Source organism: Homalodisca vitripennis, chromosome X (assembly GCF_021130785.1).
Source record: "Homalodisca vitripennis isolate AUS2020 chromosome X, UT_GWSS_2.1, whole genome shotgun sequence".
NCBI classification, from domain to species: domain Eukaryota; kingdom Metazoa; phylum Arthropoda; class Insecta; order Hemiptera; family Cicadellidae; genus Homalodisca; species Homalodisca vitripennis.
The window spans coordinates 111,975,674-111,999,958 of record NC_060215.1 but is presented as its reverse complement, the minus strand read 5'-3'; the positions used below and the strand labels follow the sequence as shown (position 1 = coordinate 111,999,958).

The window sequence follows — 24,285 nt, the reverse complement described above, 5'->3', positions numbered from 1 at the left end:
AAAATACTGCCCAAGATTTAACTAGTACATAAGCCTTGGTGTGTTCTGCCAAGAGGCTTTCGTCAAACGAGGTCTGCCACCATCTCACTTGTGACTCCTTTCGTCTCAACTGCACAGATATATTTGATGTCCACTTCTAGCAACTCTATCGTCGCCATGAGGTGCTGGTGCTCCGTTGTCTGGGCACAATTCTTCCCTGCCTCTCAAGCAGGAAGCTCTGTTGGTGTTCACTTCCTCACCCCTGTTAATCCTTTGCTGCAGTCTCTCGTTTTCCTCCCTGAGCCTAGCCAGCTGTGAGCTGAGTCTGCAGATCTCAGGATCGCTCTGCTTCTCCAATTTGTCGCATCAGCAACATTACCCTTGTAGCCGTTGTTGAGGAACAATCAGCAATGTCAGCAGATTTTGGCTTGTCATGTAGCTGCTCAACCTCTTCAGTGAGCTCACTGTTTGATTTGGCCAAGTATTTTAAATTGGTCATCACAACAGTATGGGGCACTTGTCTTTCAATGACCCTCTACCAAAATGTACATTCCGCAATATTATGAAGTTTATTAAAACTAATCAAGAGTCTGTTATAGTGAGATATGTTATAAAAGATGTTTGTTGTATTGTTACAAAACAAATTACAAATATTAACTATAAAATATGCATTATAAGTAGTAATTTTAAATAGAATTTACCTGCATGACTGTAGAGAAAGGTTTATATAAAACTGCATCTGAGAAAGTTAGCTTAGCTAAACATTCTAAAAGCTAAAATTCCCAGTACTAAAATACTCTCTGTCTGATTACTTGGAGGCTTTGCACTAATGGGTTAATCTACCATTTATATCTATATTTATTTGCGAACACAATTCATTTTTAATCTAATAAAGGAATATACTTAAATACAATTAATCACACATTAAAAAGTACAAAATTAAATCAGTGATAATATACCGCACCATAGCGGGTCACGCCGAGTATTGGAAGGTGTGCGCAGCTCATGTTTAATTCATCTCAAGCCGCATTCTTTCAGTGTTAAACTGTACAATCTTTTAAATACAAGGAAAGATCGTAAAATGTGCAGATTATAAACAATTATACAGGAGAAAATACTAAAAATGAACTTCTAATCACAAAAAATACTAAAAATGAACTTCTAAACACAAATATGGTAACGTTTTGGAAATTTTATAAGAAAAATAAATGTAAAAAGAACGTACTTATACAATTAATATTTACAAAGAGATGTGATGTAAACTAACAATTTGTAATTATGACCTATAAGGAGGAATGGAGGGGGAATTAAGAGGGGTAGGGGATGGGGAATTTGGTCAGACACTTATGTATATAGCAGTAGTGGGTAGGAAAAAGATTAGTTAGAACCACACATTTACTGGTGGTCTTGACACAGGTGATAGACTAGCAGTATGCCAAAACCACGTTGAAGAAGTTTAATTTTCATTGATTATGATTGAACGATAACTTCATATTCACTGGAATACTTCAATGAAATGTATCCACCACTTATATTTATAATTCATAGCAAAATAACTATCGCTTGTTTAGCATTTTTATGTAATGTATTGATTTCTCCAGAAAAAAACTATAAAGTTCAAAGAGTATGTTTACCAACTGCACTAAATTCAGAAGAAAGTTTATTTGGTAAGTATGTTTTAACACACAACAGCTTCTCCAAAATTGTGAGTGTCCAGCTTGTAGAACATAGGCCTTACAGCACTTGAAATGCTGATACATCAGCAAGGCAGATCAGGATCTGGAAGACAGTGAAGGCAGATATTGAGATTAATTATTTCACTGAAGTTGCTGAATCTGAGCACTGTGATTAGCACATTGGCCGTCAACATTAGGGAACATGGATAATACATTAACATATCATACCAACATGTTCATTGTATTGTCGTGGGAAATTAATTATATTTCAAGTCTTATCAAGCTCTTGTATAATATAATATAATTAAGCTCTCCACTTAATTTGTATTTAGCTCTTGTAAAACCTTAATGACATCCAAAACTAAGAAAATAAAAAAAGAATTAACTAATGAAAAATTTTAATGTATTCCTTCCTAATTTGATGCTTGTGAATAGTTTAATTTGGTTATATTATTAAAAAAATAAACATAACGTGACACATTATAGCATTAATACAGAACAATATTATTATATTTCTAAATCTTATCCATTTGAAATACATTAAAAGTGCATTAAAGATTTTCCATTTTATAAAATCTTAAAGGTTGTAGCTAGTGTTTATGTTTGGTTTTGCTTACCAAGATCCATGTTTAAAATCTTACTTAAAAATACAATCGAAATGTTGTCAGTTCCTCACTAAAGTTTTGGACAAGTTTGACTATTGAATGGACATACACAATGCAACACCAGAGTGGTGGTGGAGCACCCATGATTTATAATGTAAAACATATCATAGCCCTCCTGAACATAGGCCGTGTTCTGTCATGGTATTTTATGTGTCTAAGTTCATCATTTTTGATAATACAAGCATTACAAATGTGATGATTCTTTTTGGAACACCTGAGACTTATAAAAGTATAATTATAACAAGACTAGGTCATGTAAACGATATAAATTACTTTAAAAGAAAGTATAATGAGTCATTTAGTTATAAGAAACTGTTAACTGGTATTTGTTAAAATGATGAGTAACTCCTGAGTGTCCAGTCCAGTGCTTTAGGCTACTTTAACAGACAAAGCCAAATCAAGAGACATGCTTATTAGAGCAGCATTAAAATGTGTTAAACTCACACAAATTAAGTCTCATTCAGTTGACGTTAACATTTATAATATTATAAAACAAATTTAAACATTGTTTATATTCAATTATATTACAACAATAAATCTAGAATTGTTGTATTGTGGTATTAAATTAATGAATCCCATTATATTATTAAAAAAAATATGCTTAACCTTGCTGTGGCATGGCCAGGAATCATCTGTGTCCATCATACATTTGAAGAATGGGAATACCACAGGATATGGACATTATCAAACAAGAAAAATATTACACAACCCCAAATATCCTTCCTCTTGGTACAACTATATGATAGTGTTTAGGTATATGTAATCAATTTGAACATTTTAAGTAAATAAATATAAAGACATTTAACATGTTTTAAAAATAAATTTATTATTCTACAGTTAATTACATTATTGAACTATGAGGTAGTAAATATCATATACACTTAATTATTATTAACTAGTAATTCACAGAGAGGAAATAAACTTAAATCGAATCAACTGTTAGAATGTAATAAAGTATTAAAATTACAGTTGTTTTTTATCAAAATAAACCTTCAAATTCTCTTTATACCTATACAAAACAAATGAATGAATACAAGTATAACAAACTTTCTAATCTAAATCATAAACATTTCATCAAGAATATTGATTGGTTTCTATTAAAATGAACAGATTTTAATACAGTATTTAAATCAATATTTGCAAGTGTCCTTGCAACGTTTAAGTATAGAAACCTTCAACATTAAAACATGGCACTTTGAACCCAGTAGCTGTTACCCGATAAAGTCTAGTTGTGAATTCTAGAGTCTCTTGCGGAAAGTCTAGGACTACCTGAAAACAAAAGTAAAAAATATATTTAAAAAAATTATAACAAATTACAAAGTATAATAATATAATATTGGGTGGAAAAACACACACATATTATACCATAAAAAGAGGAGACTTCTTTTGGTAGTTGGTACAAGTAGCAAGGGAATAGGTGTTGGTGGAGTGACAGAGATTGGCGTTATCTGATGATGCTCAAAGCAGTTAATGGGGAGGGACTGTAAGATGGTACAACTAGCAAGGGGAGAGGTATTGGTGGAGTGACAGAGATTGGCGTTATCTGATGATGCTCAAAGCAGTTAATGGGGAGGGACTGTAAGATGGTACAACTAGCAAGGGGAGAGGTATTGGTGGAGTGACAGAGATTGGCGTTATCTGATGATGCTCAAAGCAGTTAATGGGGAGGGACTGTAAGATGGTACAACTAGCAAGGGGAGAGGTGTTGGTGGAGTGACAGAGATTGGCGTTATCTGATGATGCTCAAAGCAGTTAATGGGGAGGGACTGTAAGATGGTACAACTAGCAAGGGGAGAGGTATTGGTGGAATGACAGAAATTGGTGTTTTTGATGTTGCTGTGATGCTTCAAGCAGTGAACGGGGTGAGACTGTAAGATGGTACAACTATCACGGAGAGAGTGTTGGTGATTCAGAGATTGAAGCTATCTGATGATGCTGACACCCATAGCAGTGTGTGGAGCGAGACTGAAAGATGGTACAACTAGCAATGAGAGAGGTTTCGAAGAAGTGATGGAGATTGGAGTTATCTGATGATGCTCTGACACCCATAGCAGTGTGTGGAGCGAGACTGAAAGATGGTAGAACTAGCAATGAGAGAGGTTTCGAAGAAGTGATAGAGATTGGAGTTATCTGATGATGCTGTGATGCCTCAAGTAGTGAGTGGGGTGAGACTGTAACATGGTACAACTAGCAATGGGAGAGTGTTGGTGGAGTGACAGAGATTGTAGTTACCTGTTGATGCTGTGATGCTTCAAGCAGTGAGTGGGGTGAGACTGTAACATGGTACAACTAGCAAGGGGAGAGTGTTGGTGGAGTGACAGAGATTGTAGTTATCTGTTGATGCTGTGATGCTTCAAGCAGTGAATGGGGTGAGACTGTAAGTTGATACAACTATCAAGTGGAGAGTGTTGGTGGAGTGGCAGAGATTGGAGCTGTCTGATGATCCTCTGACACCCATAGCAGTGTGTGGAGCGAGACTGTAAGATGGTGTAACTAGCAATAAGAGATTTTTCGATGGAGTGACAGAGATTGGAGTTATCTGTTGATGCTGTGATGCCTCAGAATACAGAAATCTTTATTCGTATACATGGAGTACAGAATTGTGTCAATATAATTTAGTTGTACAATCAGGTATTTAAAAATTCTTCTAGGGTGTAATATGGTTTCTGCAGCAGCCAGGCCTTGAGTGCTGTCTTGAGGTACTTCTCATCTCTGCGTCTCTTGAGGTCCTCTGGAAGATGATTGAAAAGTTTTCTCCCCATGTATGTAGGTTTCTTTTCAAATAGGGTCAGGTGGTGTGTGGGGAGGGCAGTCACAGGCGTTTCTGGTGTCATAGCTGTGTGTGTCACCTAGCTGGTCAGGTTTCTGAGCTATTGTGAAGCAGATGGTCTCGCAGATGTAGAGTGAGACAGCTGTCAAGATCGCTAGTTCTCCAAATGCCTGACGGCATGAGTCTTGAGGAGTCAGTCCCGCAAGAATTCAAATTGCTTTCTTTTGTAGAACCAGAACCCGCTCCCTGTTTCTTACTGAGGAGTTGCCCCACACGAGTAGTCCGTACCTCAGATGAGATTCAAAAAGAGAGAAGTATGCTATCCTGGTAGTATCATTGTTACAAGTACTTTTTATTCTTTTAAGAGCATAGATACTAGAGTTGAGCTTGCTGCAAAGACCATCAATGTGTGAGTTCCAAGAGAGATTGTCATCTATTGTTATGCCGAGATACTTGGCTTCATTATCTTGGATTATTTTGGGTAAGCCATAGTAATCATTGGTTCTTCGGCCTTTCCATATTAATTGTTGTGTTTTGCTCTCATTAAGAACTAGGTCATTATGTTGGCAGTATTGCTTTGTCATATTCAGGGCTATAAATGAATTTATTTCAAGAGATTCTGTGTCTTTTTTGCAATAAGAAGAGCGGTGTCATCTGCATATAACATAGCTTGGGCCCAGTCAAGAAGATAGCTTGGTAGGTCATTTGTCAGCAATATGAAGAGCACTGGTCCAAGTATAGATCCCTGAGGTACACCTCTAGTGATTGGGGCCTCAAGTAGTGAGTGGAGTGAGACTGTAACATGGTACAACTAGCAAGGGGAGAGTGTTGGTGGAGTGACAGAGATTGTAGTTATCTGTTGATGCTGTGATGCTTCAAGCAGTGAATGGGGTGAGACTGTAAGATGGTACAACTATCATGTGGAGAGTGTTGGTGGAGTGACATAGATTGGAGCTGTCTGATGATCCTCTGACACCCATAGCAGTGTGTGGAGCGAGACTGTAAGATGGTACAACTATCACGTGTAGAGTGTTGGTGGAGTGACATAGATTGGAGTTATCTGATGATCCTCTGACACCCATAGCAGTGTATGGAGCGAGACTGTAAGATGGTGTAACTAGCAATGAGAGATATTTCGATAGAATGACAGAGATTGGAGTTATCTGATGATGCTCTGATGCTTACCGTATTTACTCTTAATAGTTTAATTTGTTTTACTAAGTTAGTTTGTGTAATATTTGTGTTTACTAACTCATATTCACATTACAGTATTAGGGATTAATTTAAAGACTTAAATTGGATTCACTTCTACTTTCTACATTAATCAAATTGACCACATAATGTATTATTGTCCTCATATCCTCATATATAACAATAATACTGAGAGGACAAACTTTGAACCTAAACTGCTGCTGATTATAGTACAGTTTAGTCAACAGGTACTGTGTTAGTTACATCAGTGTTTTAGGTCTATTGCTTTAATTTTTTGTAACATACTGATTTAATATTCCTAATGCCCCATTTTTCTGTACATAGTCTTCTCTCATATTAACACTGCTTATCCGCATAATTACAAAGTACTCAGCAGAAGGATGGACTTGAAGTAAAAGTAAAACTTGTTCACTTAGGTGATCTTTGTAAGTGTAGTAAGATATTAGCTCTTTTATATGACTGTTGTGTAAATTGAGTTAAAGCTGGAGTTTGAAATATCTAGTTATTGAGAGGTAGTAGACTGTAAGTTGTAGGCGTTTCAACTTTTAATTTGAAACTTTTTTTATCTCAATAATATCTGAATATATATAAACATTTGGACTGTTAATTATTTGTTTTCAAAGAGAATGTTTACATATCTTGTGAAAATGCCTGAAAATTAACATATAAACCAAAACATATGCAAAGCAGACTACTTGGTATTAAATTTAATCTTTATGTCACCTGGTATAACTTTTAATCTTAGCTGAAAATTTTATATGGCCACTAAGCCTAAGTTTGTAGAGAATTAAGTAGAAAATAAGAATTAACAAACCTTGGTTTTAGTGACAGTGTTATGTATAACAATTTCTTCCTTCTCAGAATCTATTACTGTTCGCATCAGAGCTTCTTCAGTATTGAGATTTGTTGTCAAGACCAGTTCAGAGCCTTTGATAATTAGGCTATTTCCTTCTTTCTCAATTCTGAAAATAAAATGTTGTATTCAAAACAACAGTTTTACATGTTCACATATGCTTCCAATACAAACCTTTATAGACAAAAAATTTATGTTACTTACTTACTTACTTTAATGTTACTTTTGACATGTAATCAAGGAAAATCTTTTAATGCAAGTAATTATTCATAATAATGCAATGCTACCACCCTCATTTCAACAAATTGTGATATGTTTAGAGAAATCAGAATGTAATACTTTGTAGATTCTGGCAGGAAATCCACAAACCTGCTACAAATTGGCAACCTACAACTATTTTGATTGGCCTTAAACTTATAGGTGCTAATTTGATATAGCATTTTAGTTTAGTCAAGTAGTCAATAGTCAAGTATTTATTGAGAAGATAAAAAGTACATTTGTATAGTAAACGTCAAGTATCTAATAATTTTGACACACATGCTACATCGAACTTTCATTCATACATACATTTTGACACACTCTGCTCCATTCATCACCAATTATTACCCACCTCAATTCAAGAGTGTTTTCTGATTGTGGGGTCTCCCAGTTTTACACTATAAACTCGTTCACACTATAAAAAGCGTTGGATACTAAACAGCGTTTCAAACGAGTTTTAAATGCTTTATGCGTAGGCCAATTTTAAATTTCATTTGGCAAGCTGTTGATGAGATGAACTCCTGCCTGTGAGGGCAAACGATCATGAACTACCGTCCTGTGTCTCCTGGTTCAGTAGTTTTTTCTGCCTATTGTCTCGTACGAGTAAACATCCCATCCATTGGTCAAGGTGCATTTAAGCCTACAATATGACATTGATTCTAAAATGTAGAGACCTGGCAGAGTCAACAGTTGCAATCTTTTGAAAACTGGCCTGCACGACTCTCTTAATTTTAATTTTGCAATGATGCATATCACTCGTTTTTGAAGCTTGAACGCTCTTAAAAATTGGTTACTTGCACATGCACCCCACAGCACTAGTCCATAGGTGAGATGTGGATAGATCAAGCCATAATAAGCAGTCAGCATAACCTGAATAGGGCAGTATTTAGCTAGAGACCTCAACAAATAAATGCCTGAGGCTAATTTTGAGGAACAGACCTCTTCTAATATGGCCTCATCCAACACGATGGCCGGGGCATATTCACAGTCTGTCAAGAGCAAAGAAAAATTTAGAACATTGGATTTTGAAGAATTTGTTTTTAGATTGAGGCCGTGAAAATGTTGCACACAACTGTTTACTGCAACAAAGGTCTTTTGTTCTAAAATTGATTTTATTGTTTCATTAACCCATGGCTTATACATATTTTTACTATCAGCTCAACTGGAGTTATCCTATTAAAAATGCTAAAAATTTAAGAGTTTTGTTATATGTTTATAAAAAATGTATTTTTCAAGTTATGTGGTTATGTTTTATATCTTTTTGGATTAACATGAAATGGGCTTTAATAATAAATAGATAGTGATATATTTCACTACTATTTCACTCACAACTGCGTCTATCATTGATTTGCCCTTTCTGTATCCAAATTGTTCATTTGAGAGCTGATTGTATTTGGTAAGAAACTGAAGCATTCGTAATAAAAAAAGCTTTTTGAATATTTTGCTTATTACAGGCAAAATCGAGACAGGCTGATAACTATCGATGAGTGTGGAGTCGTCTTTTTTGAAAATTGGGATTACTTTTGAGATTTTTAGAGTGAGGGGAAAACTTCTATGTGAAATGACGGACTGACTAATACAGTCAAATGTTTCACAATATGCTTAGAGCAATGCTTGATGAGCCACATTGGCATTAAATTAGTATCATTGGACCTTTTCGATGGAAGCTGCTGAATGATTCTATCCACCTCTTCCTCAACGACAGGTGTCAGGACCATTGAGGTTACTGGACTTTGTATTAGAATGGGTTTTACTTGATGTGATGACGAACGAGGGCCCTGCTCATAGGCTACATTTGCAAAAAACTTGTTACATTCACTTGCCACCTCAATGTCATCATCCACAATTTGATCCCCAATTTCAATTTGAACTTTTTTCGAATCTTTGACTTTATTGTTAATAAAATGCCCCAAATGGTTTTTGAAATATTTTTGGAAGACTTTATTGAATTTAATGTGTCATATGATTTTGCAGCTTGAATAAATTTTCTGAAAATCTTAAAAATTATTGTATTTTGTGTTTTTGTTAATTTCGGACAAATATTTAAGTTTTTCTCTTGAACTCAGGATGCCTTTGGTAATCCATTTATTTTTACAAACTTTGACAGTTTCTATAGGGCAGTAGAAATTAGGATGAAAATTAAGACAATTTGAACAGCTGCTCTATAGATTGAGAAGAATTTAAAAAGTCTCACTTTTCTTTCGCAAGTGAAGCATTGAGGATGGAGATATTTTCTAGTGTTTCTAATGCAGTTCTATTTTCACAATATGACTATATATCTTAATTTTGTATTATTTGTTCAGTGAAGCTAAAATACTATTAAGAATTTGAGATGCAGTAATCTATACGAATTTTGTTTTAAAAAACAGTCTTCAGTTGGGGTAGTAACGATGTATTTCATAGTATTTAGGATGAAAACCGAACAATTTTTAACTAATTTTATTTATGCAAGATATGTTAAAAAAATATGTTCTGTTTGTGGCATTTGCTGTTGAAACACTGTGAGTGCAGTTCGGTACATGTGTATTACACACTAACACTTAAATTATTACAAAGAAGCTGATACGACTTTGAGTGTATTTCTTACTGTTTGGAATTCTTCATGCTTTTTTTTATTAGCTAAGTTGATTGAAAACTCCACCAATTGTGAAATTGGATCTGTAATTTGTCTTCTACCAAGGAACCAAGGAATGTTAAACCAGTAGAATAAATTATCAGTGAGGTGTATGGACAAAACATGACGAAATATTCATGGTAAGGAAATATGCCAGACAGTTTAATAATAATGAATATGAAAATGTTAAGATCAAATGAACCATGCCAACTCTTTTCCTCAAGCTTTCAACGACAGTCCCGACTTTGCTTATAGTGGCAACTTTCTTTTTCTGCAACTGACATAAGATCTAGCTGGTGAGAGGATCAATGATTATTATAAACCTAAATGGTTTAAATCACAAACAACTGTGTAAGATGAATCAATACAAAAGCCTGTTCCACACTATGACAAGTTTTTTACAAACTTATGAGACTACTATAGAAAAAAGGTTGTTATTCATTATTCAAACAGGACAATTGTGTGAAATTTGTGCACTTAAAAATCTTGTTTGTTTCAATATTATTTTTATAAGAATTACCACTTTTAAAATTGTTGGTATTGTTTGCCTTACATTCTCTTATTAAGACAAAATGAAATATAGAATCAAGAGCATCGTCAGGAAAATCTGTTGAAGGCTATAACAATGTCCATTTTTTTATAGCTAACTGCAACATAACAGAATTTAAGGGAAGAAATTTAAAAATTATGAAACTTGTATATTTTTTAAAATTATTCTATGACATCTCTTGATACTTTTGGTTAAAAAAGATGATTAGACTCCAACAGCAGGAACTATCAAAAAGTAATCAGAACATATTGATTCCACAATTCATTTTCTAGACTTTTGCAACTATAATAACAAAATTAATCATATATGCACTGCATTCAATAAGCTGGTGTGCTTTTATGTCAGCTGTTGGTACAGTAAATTCTATTTTAAATAACTTGGTACACTTTATTAGATGAAGAAATACTTTCATGGTAGTAAACCACAGGATCCGAATGAGTCTGTGAATCAAATAATTGGGAATCGTTTGCCATAAACTGTTTCAATATAGGAAATGCAGCTAAATGTATGATTTTAAAAAGGTGAGAAAGATTGTTGGGTAGAACTTTTGAAATGCCATGAGAAACCCAGACTTAGGCAAACTGAAAAAAATGTAGGGCCTCCCAATGTTGCAAAAAGAACTTGCCAAGCTTATGACCTGGAGGATCCAGATGTTCCAGTTACTTGTTGTTTCTATTACTAAAACTATCCTGTGATCTAATGTAAGTGCCAAGAGGAAGGTGAGTGAAAAACCTGGATGATCACGATGTTCCAGTTATCTGTTAATTCTATTACAAAAAACATCGTCAAGCCTATGTAAATGCCAAGAGGAAGGTGGAAGATGAGTGGGATGACCTGGAGGATCCCGATGTTCCAGTTATCTGTTATTTTTACTACTTACTATTACAAAAAAAGTTTACTATCGACGTAAATGAAACTGATTTTAAATTAATTATTTCCTTTAATTAATCTAACACTGCTTAACAACGCTTTTTTATTATTCATAGCACAGCAGTTTGTAACAGCTGATATGTGTTTTAAAAAAGTAACTTTGTACTGACTTAGTTATAAATCTTGATATTTACATTAAGGTTTACCTTGTATGTCCTCCAACAAGGCTGAATTTAATGCCATGCAAATTTTATTTTCATTTCCTTGTAAGCTTTAGGAATTATGACAACAATGGAATCTCACAGCCTTTTACAACCATAACGATTGATCTAACAATGAAACAAAAACAAACCCAACTAACCTTGTGTTTAGCAGCTGACCTATGTAAAACTTCGACGAAACGTTCTAGCAAACAAGTGATCAATTCAGTGCTGCCAGTAACAAAACAAAATTAAATGTTTTATCTTCTTAGTAAAGGAACCAGTAAAGACCATGACAAAGATATCTGTCACATATTTTCAGAAGTAGAACGGGCAATAACAATAAAGAGTGGTTACTTGGAGACTAAGTAACTAGCACGTAGCTTTGCATTCAATCCAAGACGGAACGAGCATGCATGTGTTTCCCAATAGCTTTATATGATTTTGAACATTACACCCAACGAAATACTCCTTTACCATTTATTCTCATTTTTGCTCCTAATTTACTTAATATGAGTTTTAAATTACACCCAAGGAAATTCCCTTTTTTCATTCCTCTCTACCCTCTTAATGCGCTTAATATGACTGGAATTTACAACAAAGGAAATAAATCTTATCATATATTCCTACATTAATATTGAAAATATACATTTATCAATTATCCCTATATTATCATGTGTAATATATTATTAAAAATTGCACCCATTATTGTTACTACTACACTGACACAATACACAAATAAATGTTACACAGTATTCTTGAAAACCACTATAAACATGATTATTTGTTTGACGATATCATAAGTTATAAATGTCAGATACTCAACTGACCTTACTTCTCCTGTACTGGAGTTGAAGATCATATTGGTATTGTGACCCAACCGCCAATGTTCTTGTGTAGAAGACTTTTTCAACATTATCAGGGTGCCTAGAGAAATGGCATCTTCGATTTCATTGCTTTTACAAAATACTTCACCAATCATTTTTGGTATATTTATTGAAGTTGTTTTTACCAACCCAGCATTGCTGAGTCTGAATACGTTTTCTGAAACATATTCATTACCATCTTCTTCTTTATAGGAACCAAAAAGTATCTTTTCTGCCATTATCTTTATGAACCTGTGAAAACAAAACAATATGTATTACAAGAGACAAGCAAAAATAATTATAAGGACCCTCATCATAAAACTTTAAATTAAACAAATTTATTTGCATAATGGTTAATTTTCAGTACATAGTTGTAAATTAGTAAGTCCTTAAATACACATACAGAAAAATCAAACGTGTTTGGTTTACTGAGTCAGTTTTCTTACTTGACCCTCTCCCGCTCATAAGACTTGAATCAATTTGTGTGATTGCATGTCAAAATACTCAGATCAATTTGCTGTACTTCACTGACTTGAACTAATATATACTGGTAATATATAGTAGTATCTTTTTAAAATACTATAGATGATTTGGTAGTAAGAGAACATTGTCTTGTCTCTTATGTTATTTAAAATCTGTATTTTAATGTAAAATTAAAAACAGAAATACCGTAGTGGTTTGATTGTGACATCATTATAGAGCTAAGTGGAGGTTGAGATGTATATAGTGACATCTTAAATCATAATTACTTTAATAACACATTTTAACAACTCCAATATAGTAATCCTGATAACAACCTGCATTGCACAATATAATATTGCTCAGCTGTCCATATATCCCCTGCATGGTCTCGTAAATAAATAAAAATTATTTTTTTATAAAAGGTTGTTAGAAGTTTGTTTTTGATGATAGAAGGATTGTGAGGAAAACAAAATTTTTCCAGACATCCCTTATGTGCCGGGATTATTGGAAAAAATTAGAAGAGTAAGTAGAAAGTATAAACTATTAGAATTATGTTTTAAACACACAACACTATTAGACAAAGACTCGTAAAAACGAAATGAAAAAGTGACACACAGGATCCCAACAAATGTGTTTACACTATAAAATGTAATTTCTTAAGGGGATATGTAGACAAAACAAAAAGACCATTGAACGTATACAAAATAAAGAAAACACAAGAAAGGGACTAATAGAAAAGTAGAAAATTGCAAATCATTGTTGGTCCGAAGACTATCATGTGATTTGGGATGAATGTAACATAAAACATTGGAGAAGCTCACTTTTGTTTAAAAGGAGCTTCATACATTAAATTAGCAGATTAACCAATCAGTAAACCATCAGTCGAAATTAAGCGGATTTGGTGGCCAATTCTGAAAAATTAGCTAACAAGAAAACCTAAAGTGGCTAACAGATTAAACATTTGTTATAAACCAATGCAGAGTCACAGTATAGTTTTGGGATGTTCATCTAGAATGAACTAATGATAAGAAAGTCCAGTCCAGTTTTGGCTGCAATCTTGTTTCTGCTGTGACAATCACCATTTTCTGTTGTTTCTGGTCACTTCTCTGTGGTTCACAATTCAGAGCAGACTTATGATGTGACCTGTATTATTTCGTTCAGTTTTCATGATAAATCTTTTGAGTTTATTAACCACTTCCCGCTCTACTTTATTTGCCCAAGTTGGTCATATTTAGATCCACTTTTTTTACCATCGGAAATAGTAGTTTTTTACAAGCGAAAACTATTTATATTGATTAAAAACTGTTTTCATGCATATTTCATATCTTTTTTTAATTTTAAAAACTATATACAAGATTAATCCGAGTATACTTGGACGTATGTATATCGTACGTACATATATTATAAATAAAATGAATGTTTTGCACACGCAAACATACTCAAATTTTATTATAAATTGTATCTCAAATATTATGTTGTTATATTCACGATATATCTAATGAACTATACAAAAGGAATATAATGAAATTCTGATAGAGAATAAATGAATGTGTTGAATATAAAAATATAAAAAAATAAAAACTCCCATCTGATTGTCCAAAATCACTAACAAGTTCTTCATCGCTCATGGTCTAATACACCTCTCAAATTTACTTGAAAATAAACACAGGAAATATTGTGAAACACAGCTAAAATGGCAGCGCAATGAATGAGGAAGGACGACGCTAGCGCGACCTACCGATTCCTCTACAAACTATTACAGCGCACGTAAAGTGCTGCTGTAGGCAGGGAACTCGTCAAATAACTACTGAGCAAGTTAATATGGCCCAGTCGAAATTAGATCGGACATTTATTTGTTGCACGAGTTTACTCGGGTTAGTCCGTTTATGAACATTTGTAAAAAACGGGTTAGCTTGGGATAATCCGGGAAGCGGTTAAGTGCATGTTTTGGAGATGTGTATATATGAAGCTGACACAACGACATGGTTTTTTTTATTCCCAAATTATGCGTGTCACAACACTGGTGTGATTTGTAAATGATAATCTAGAGAATTATTAATAATGGGAAAGAAAAGTTTTTTTAATTTGCTGATGTTTTACCATAGAGAGGATGTGATTTTGGTTGATTGACATCTTTGACAACACATACTTAATACTTAATGTAGTGAGTAAGTTGACCGACATTGTACTGAAAAATGTAATATTCACTATAAACTCCACTCCCTGTTTCATCCATGAAGAAAAGCTAATGGATATCATTGTTATATGGCTTTCGTGTTTTAGAGGTTCCTCTGTAATAGCTCTTAAACCATTAATGAAGCGTTCATTGTATGACAGTTTCTAGTTTTTCTTTTCAGAGACTTTTGTCACAGAAATAAATTGAGAGTTTGTTAAGAATAAAATAATTAGATTATCTAACAGTATCAATCAGAAGAACTTACTGTGACTGAGCAGGAAGTGTAATATTTGTAGCGGATAAGATTTTAGCTTGAATGTGTACCAGATTGTGTAGAATACTGAATGTTGTCCATGTTACATCCAATGTAATAGTCATCTTCTGAAAGAATCCATACAAACAAATCAATTCATCAACCAAAATGTTATTCTTCATGTACTCCTTTTAAGGTTACATAACATTGATGCCTCTAATATTATAAATACTATAAATCTTAAGGTCACTTACGTACCATACTAATGTAACCCATCAGACTGGGTGCAGTTTAAGAAATAACTGGTCACTGACACATAACTCACAATAACTTAAATACTCCCAACCCTGTATCACTGACGTTAAACACCTGTCTTTACCCATATCTTGTAAAAATACCATATATTACTGAGACACAAACTTCCTCACAATATTGAGATACACATAAATCTCTGATTTAACAAGCGTACTCATTGAAACAGTTCCTACCAGTCATTCGATAGATGTTTACTCATACACACAAACCCTAACCCTACCATTCATAAACAAGTTCTTTATTCAGTTTAAACGGTCTTTAGAGTGTTTAACAAAACATTATAAATAACGCTATAACAACATAATGAACACAAGCATCAACACAGAAATCAAAGTAAAGCATTAATGATGTAGAACTGTTAATATATGGTTTGATTTTATAAATTGAATAATAAATTGTTGAGAAAGTCATCTAAGTTCAATCTACTTTGAAATGTTAATTTTGTGATGAGCTGATGGGCATATTTAGGTTGTTTGTACCTAATGTTCACAATATGTTTTCTATCAGTTTCACTGAATCCATGTGGCGCTACAGGTTGCTCTGTTTATATGCATACCTGTGTACCATCATCCCTGTTCTTTGAGAATTTATTGATGAGTCAATGTGATCTTTAGGGCATATATTGCATTGAATTTGATTAATTATGTTTTTTTTATTCGTAGGAAAAGTCTTTAGATAAATATCCAGTAGGATTTTTATAACTACTTGTAAATATTTTTGTAATGTAGCACATGTTGTGTACTAAACATCTGGGATTATTGCAAGGGTGAGATTCGACTGTTATGTTTTATTTATTCCAACAGCCAGTGCCATTTACAACTTATTTTATATGAACAAAGGTTACAAAAAATATTAAAATAATTATAAATATTCTAATTCAGCTATAAGATTAGCAGCAAAAGTTTGCACAAGCAACTAACAGAAATAAATTAACAGCCACAATAAATTACAAAATAAAATAAATTATATAAATGTTCATAATATAAATTTTGCAACCAACATTACAAGTCATAAACTAATTTCATGTACTAATAAAATTTCCAGTTTGATTACTAACAGATATCAGTATAAGCTTTTCTGTAAAAGCAGATTTCAAAAATACAATAGATTCAAGAAAAAAAAACACTCATATATTTACAACCAAACATATGCTACAACTACGTTTTGTATCTATGCGCTTATTGTGTTCAGGTAATTTTGGATGTACTAAACTATTGATTTTCTAAAATGTGCCTGAAAATATTATTATTTGTCAAATTTAGTCTTTTTCTTGCAACAAACATTGATTAAGCGTTCAGTTTGTTGTTTAGAAGTTTGTGAGGATAACACCTGTTAGAAAACACAGAATTTAAACAAAATATTATAAATAGGGCTATAAGAACACATACATTTATTTATGCGCGTGTGCACACACACACACATTGAAAGTTTCAAAAAGAATTACATGCACATCGTTTTAAAAATTAAAACTATGAATTGGTTCAAATCCAGGAACAAAAATTTTCCTACACATTTCATCATGGACTATTGAAGAAAGTATAAATAACACTAAAGATCAGTGGCGCACCCAGAAACCTTCTCTGGGGGGATGTCGGGAAGATAGGTGAGTCGGGGTGATGGAAAACACTGCAGATCAGTGTAGGGGATCAATCCGTATTTTGAAATATTAGGTCCTAAAACCTTTATTTTGTAGTACTTATGAACCAATACAAGAGGCCAAAGATCAGGTCAGAATGTGTAAAGTTTACAGTAGACCTACTCTACCACTTCTCACCAGAAACCTTATAAAGGAATAATTAACATTTTTCTGCAACAAATACAGTTCATAAGAAATGTATGTAACTAAAACCAAATGCAATCACAACAACAAAATATGGAACAATATAGTTGAGTTTATTTCACAAATCAAGACCATAGCTAAATCGTGATGTATACTCTTACAATAAAAGGCATAGATATCTGAGTTTGAAAGTTGACCATAAACTAACTTATAGACTTAATTATTTCTGTGTTTAGAAATATAAAACTGTTACTAACAATAACTTCCAGTTAACAACAACAAAAAATACAGGGTTTGGCGCTTTTCAACCAAATTTCAAATTTGAACATTCATAAATTGGAAACTTGTGATCCGATTAAGACCAAATAATTATGCAAGATATATACTACAGCTGTACTATAATTTTGTAAGTAGTGAAGTGATTATTAAATTACCATCTTAAATTATATTCTTAACCGGATGGTCCACATAATTTTGCATTGATTATGTTATAGAGATCTTAGATTATCTCAAGTGAGTAGTTTTGTAAACTACTATTTAAAATTTTTAACACAGATTAAATTGAGCAGATTTAAAAAAATTTACCATAATTGCAAACTGTTTGTTTAAATGCACAAATCTCCAGACTGCCCAGGGCGGTGTTAACTGTTGCCTAGTGACAACGAATTACAACAAACTAAAACACAGTGCAGAATTGCTCAAAGCTCGGCAACTGAGTCACTTCTGTAACAACTGAACACGTAGGGACTACTGTATTGTCACCTGGTGTTTGTTCCGAAAGTACACGTTACCGCAGCAAACCGAAAGTACCCGATACAGATTACCTAACGATGTGTCCTTGCTAAAGATAGCACACATATAATTTGAAAATAAAGAATAGATGCACTAAATACAACCTGATGGAATGTGCAAGACACTTAGAAATCTGTAGAGTGTCACAGTATAAAATGTAGGTAAAATACAGTCTTGTGATACTGGGGCTTAAAAAGATAGACATGTGTAGAAATATGTTAATTATTGAGCAACTTACATCCCACAATACTTGAAGCTGGCCCTTGGTGTTGATTCTCACAGATATACTGGGCTTCTCTCCTCTCAGCCTCAGCACTACTGCTGATTCTGAATCGACATATATCCTGAGATGTAAAGGATTTTCAAAATCTATTAATTGTAGGTCCTCTTTTGTAAATGGTTGTATCCATTGGGGTTCATTTTGTTCCTGCAAAAATTGTTATTGTATTGATGAATCTCATCTTAACATAAAATTTAGGTTGAAATTAGGTTTTTAATTCATTATTATATTTCATCTATGTGTAATGTAAGAATGTAATCATAATATTATATTTATTTAATATTATATATAAGTGTTTACATTTTGAGAATTAGTCACATCACTATCAGAAATTGCATATAAATGTACAATACATGATAAAAATTAACAACTAAAAATAAATTTGATAGTATTGAATTAGGTAAAACTAATTTTAATGTAAAATTTACAATGTAATGTTTAGATGAAGAATAATCTTAAATACACATCACAAAGTTTTGCTACCTTAAAATTCTTATAAAAAATATATATGTCATTTTGATAGCACAAATTTCCATGACGTTTATGAGATTTCTGGTATTAAGGTTCCCTTACATTTGTTATATTATTAGTCCATCTATGTATATAGTACAGTGTGAAAGAGTTTTCTTTCCATTTCTTTACTTGTTCATATTTAGTATTTACCTAAAGTAATTACTTTTGCTATGGGGAAGGGCAGCACTGATTACAACTCAATCAATCCAACATGATGTTATTGAAAAAAAGTATGAGGTGTGTTTGGAAAGTAACTAATTGTTTTCTATTACACAAGAAAACTACTTAAGTGGCATAAAAGCACATACTGGCATACAGATGCAGTCAACTATAAAGAGCAAGCACAGCGGTCATGTGACCTTGATCTAAACATTGTGTTAGTCAGCTGCAGGCCCGTTAATCATCAAATTCCGTACTGAGTGTTCAAGACATTTGGGTTTTGTACTAAAATGTTGGTGACTTTCAAGTTGAGACTATTATAAAAAGATGATAAGCTTTAGGAGAATAAGCTTTGAGTGTGATAAATATAAAATAGTGATATGACAAGTTCAAAGATGGCCGCACTTCATTCCAGTAGATCTCGTACTGGAAGTTTAGCAACAAGTACAAATGATGAACGAGTTTGCGTTTCAGTGATGGAAAATCAACTTATATTACTGTCCATGAACTAGCTAAAAGTATGTATCAATAGTGGTTCAACTTATTCGATTGTAACTGAAAACCTGGACATGAGCTGAATTGCTGCAAATTCTTTTTCAAAGAACTTGTCAACAGAACAAAAGAAGTTACGTGTTAAGTTTGTTCAGGACATGTAAGAATGCACTCATAATTATTCTAATTTTCTCAAAACTGTCATAACAGGCGATAAATCGTGGGTGTATGGTATGACACAGAAACCAGTGTGCAGTCTTTTCCATGTAAAAACATGCAACATCTCACTTTCGGAAAAAGCACATCTAAATCAAGGTCATACTGAATGTTTTTGTATAAATAATGGAATAGTTTATCAACTATAGATAAATTTGTCTCTAAAGAATAGTTCTTAGAATTTCTATATCATGTGTGCAGTGTGGCATAAACTGATCTGTAGACCACAAACCCTTGACAGCTTCATCAAGACAAGGATTAAAGTTTGATTTCAGACCAGAAATGACGAAATACAAAACAATGGCTCAACTGAAGTGTATTCCAAAAAAAAACATTCAATACTTGCCTCTAAAAGTGACAGGAGTGCTGGAATAAATGTTTGGAACATCCATTTTGAAGGAGGTCATTTTATAAAACATTTATGTAGATGAATAAATTTAACATGCCTTTTCTTTATAAAGGATGGATAATTTTTGAATACGTATCTTATGCCTTTTGTTATCATATTTCACTTTATTCATAAAAGAAAAACAAAATATAAGAGCAAATTACAACTTAATTTAACATTAAATTTGTAAATATACATAACACAGTTGCACAACTTAAACATAAACAGTAAATGACTTAAATTAATAAAAATAACAAAACTTAAACCCTTTAAATTCTTGCAGCACATGGAACCAGTTACTACGAGTATTCTCTCGTTCTTCATGGGAAAAATAAATTAATCACTCAGAAATATGAAAAATCATTTAAAAATATATGAAAATAACCTATATTAGATAGATAAATAAGTAAAAAAAGCTGTTAAAAGCTCCTTAGTTTTAACATATCAAAGTAATAAACTGGTATAGGGATTATGTGATCAATTAATTAGTTTGGATATGCAATATTTAAGATAAATTCACAAAATGTTGTGATTGTTGTAACATAAAAATAAAGGAAAATCCAATATTAAAATTGCGGGAACTTCTTAGGCAACTGAACATGAAAAAAGTTTACATTTTTCTATAACTTTTCCTCCATAAAAATCATCATTAAATTTTTTGTCAGCAAGTAACTTCTATTAAATGAGCCTAAAGTGCTGCAACTGTTTATAAATGCTTTCTTACCTCTGGTACACTTAGAGGAGGTTCTTTTACCAGCTCTTTTTTGACTTGATAGATGAATTTCACTTTAGGTTCTTCCTGTAACAAAGAATTAACTTGTACTGTTAATTGGTCAACTTACATAAACAAGTGAATAAAATACTGATTATAGCAAAGCTGTACTGTATATATTATGTGTGTTTTGCACTTTTGAATTGATAAATTAATCTGTGCAGAGTCTTACTAAGTGACTTCTTTAGGAACTTCAAACTGAAGCCCACAAATCTAACTAGACAACTAGATTTCATTAAAATTCAGATTTGATGGCTATTGAGGTTAGTGCTTGTTGGCTTGATTTTGGAGTGGATTCCGAAGTCTTCTCAGCAAAGCTACAACAATTCTTTACTGCTCCTCTAATGGAATCTGGTTTTAACACGTTCAATACGGGTGTGGTAGATCTACTGCACGGCTGCCTCGCGCCAGGCGCGCATGACGTAGATCTACTGCACAGCGCCATTGTTTAGTAACCCAGTCAGTGTGCTCTCAGCACTCGTTGTGTATGGTTGTCCGTTTTGCCGCTCGTGGGGACATACTTTTCCCGCGTTTTTGTGGTTGCCGCTCTCAGTTAGCGTTTTGTGGTTAGTTTTTAGACTACTTCAAATTTTACTGTTTTTGTTGTGTTTTTAGTGTTATTATTATAATACAATAGACATGGATTTGTCTCCTGGAACTAGTGGAATCCAGAATAGACGTCAGTTTGTGGCTAATAGTGATTCTGATTATGAAGACGACCCTGGTATCCCTGGTTATGCTCTGGACCTCGACGATGAACAATACGAGACTGATGAGTCAGAGGTAGAAGACCCAAACTATGACTTAAGACCACCACAATGGAGTCCTCAAACTATAGGTATGAAAGTTGTACCATTTACAAAAGAGGAAAAGTTTTTAGTCCCTTTGCCTAATGAGATTACTCCAGTTAATTATTTCTTGTTGCTGATGGATGTGATTTTTTTGAAGGGCATTGTGGCTACTACGAATAGATACGCATTGGAATTATTCTGTGGACCTACTATAACCCAGGCTCACGAATCCATAAATGGAAAGACATTACCATAGAGGATCTCAAATGTTTTATTGGCCTATTGCTGCACATGGGAATATTGCAAATACCCCGAATACAAGACTATTGGAAAACTTGTAAGCTGTTTTCAACGTGCTTCCCCAAATTCATGGCCAGGGACAAATTCATGCTTATATTGCGATGCATTAATTTTGAAAGGTACCCTAACCCAAACAACAGAGCTTCTAAAGTACAATTTCTAATTGACTACTTCAACAATAAAATGGACTCAATTTATTATCCTCAAAAAAAGTTGTGCATTGACGAGGGAATGGTTTTATGGAGGGGATGGTTGTACTTTAGGCAATATATAAAAGGGAAATGCCATAAGTACGGCATCAAACTGTACAGTTTGTGTGACCCCCATGGCCTAATACTTAGTTTTTTTATGTATTGCGGAGTTTTAGATGATTACGGTGGTAAGAGACATGCAGCCAACGTTGTATTTAAGCTGATGCAAGGGAAACTCAATTGTGGCCACAGTTTATTTATGGATAACTATTATAATAGTTTTACTCTTGTCTCAAGCCTGCTCCATAGGAATACATATTGCACTGGAACTCTTCGACTGGACAGAAAATACATATCTCCTGAAGTCAAATCGGCAACCCTGAAAAAGGGTGAAACCATCGCCCGCTACGCCGAAAGTGTTGTCACCAAATAGAAAGACAAACGCGTTGTCTCTAACATTTCCACTGAGTTTGAAAATGACATGGTGAATTCAATTAATCGAGGTGGTTTGGAGAGACTAAAACCACTACCAATTGTTCAATACAACCATTTTATGAAAGGCGTGGACCGCAGTGACCAAATGATGTTATATTATCCTTATGAAAGGAAAACACTGCGGTGGTACAAGAAGATTTTTGTCCACGTAATTCAGATGATGTTAGTGAATGCACACTAACATCATCTCTATAACGAAGTTCGCACATCAAGTGGAGAAAACAAAATGCCATTGTATGACTTCCGTCTGGAGGTTATTGACAAGCTACTCTCTGACGTTCCCGAGCCTCCTTGACCTCTCAAGCGCCGCAGCGTCCCCCATGTACCCTCACGGATTACTGGATTACAGCCTGGGTTGTGTGTCCCACATTGCTTTGACCAATTCCATGACTAATGAAGTGTACCTTGGGGAGGATGGTTGGGTTGTAAATAGTAGTTTTTAGAGTCTTTTATCAATATATTTTTAGTTATACTAAGTGATTTGTTCCCAGTATTATTATAAACAATCGTTAGTGGTCTGTTTTTTTATAATACACCATTTAGTTTTACCAACCATTTACCAACAAGTTAGCACCATTCTGGGCTTCTTGAAAATAGCGAATTTGAGTTAGTAAATACATTTTAATTTTGTTTCTATAATTTCGTAGGCTGTTAAAGCTATTTTAATTTTTTCATCCCTGTCTCCATTTCATATTTACAATATTTGTATAGTATTTACATGTGTATTGTTTTCATTGTTTCACCATTATATGCAGATATGTTAATATGGCATTTTGTGCAATTCTGTGTAGTTAAGTTTTGTATTTATTTCAATTAAATAGCAGGAGATTGCCGAGCTTGTTATGTTACCTTTGTTTAGAACTCATTCAGGTATTTTAACTTTATTTAAAAAAGGATACTGAACTCATGTAGGTCATATATTGTTAACTGCCCAACATTTTTTTTCTAATTTTATAAGTGTATAAGTAAAATGATTGAAAATAAATTCTTACAGCTACTACAGTACATATTCTTTCATCATTAGGCTTAACAACAATTGACGAGACAGAAGCATCCAATCACTAAAGAACTACACATCTTCAGGCATTTATGAAGTATCTTCCAAGATCCTGAAAACAAGTGCAGATGAAAATAGCCAAGTTTTTTCCAAACACAAACAAGGGAATCCACAAAACATTTCTAACTACATACCTGTCTTACTGCTTTCATCAGTCTCCAAACTTATTGAAATAATTATAAAAATAAAACTCCAGGAACATCTTAGTGAAAACCAATCATTGACAATCAGCCAATATGGGTTTGTTACTGGGAAATCAACAACAACTACATGAATGGACCTTGTTGAGTACGCTGTTGAGAATATACAAGCTGGCAACACAAACCTGTACATAGTCTTA

General features: G+C 33.5%; 1 protein-coding gene across 1 annotated transcript; it reads right to left on the bottom strand.

Annotated features, from left to right (window-relative positions):
• Positions 1 to 313: 313 nt before the first annotated feature.
• On the bottom strand, positions 314 to 23,210 carry LOC124369566. Its single transcript, XM_046827594.1, has 7 exons — positions 23,166 to 23,210; positions 21,064 to 21,138; positions 18,530 to 18,718; positions 15,417 to 15,532; positions 12,478 to 12,765; positions 7,117 to 7,264; positions 314 to 514 (listed from the first exon to the last, which is right to left on the bottom strand). The coding sequence occupies exons 1-7, from the start codon at positions 23,208 to 23,210 to the stop codon at positions 314 to 316; spliced, it is 1,062 nt and encodes a 353-aa protein (XP_046683550.1).
• Between the last annotated feature and the right edge of the window lie 1,075 nt (positions 23,211 to 24,285).

Excerpts from the sequence above, each read along its gene's own strand:
- LOC124369566 (XM_046827594.1), bottom strand. The coding sequence starts at position 23,210 with ATGGGGGACGCTGCGGCGCTTGAGAGGTCAAGGAGGCTCGGGAAC. Across the intron at positions 15,533-18,529 it reads AGCTTCAAGTATTGTGGGAT|AAGATGACTATTACATTGGA; the intron begins GTAAGTTGCTCA and ends GGATTCTTTCAG. Across the intron at positions 7,265-12,477 it reads TCCAGTACAGGAGAAGTAAG|AATTGAGAAAGAAGGAAATA; the intron begins GTCAGTTGAGTA and ends TTTTATTTTCAG.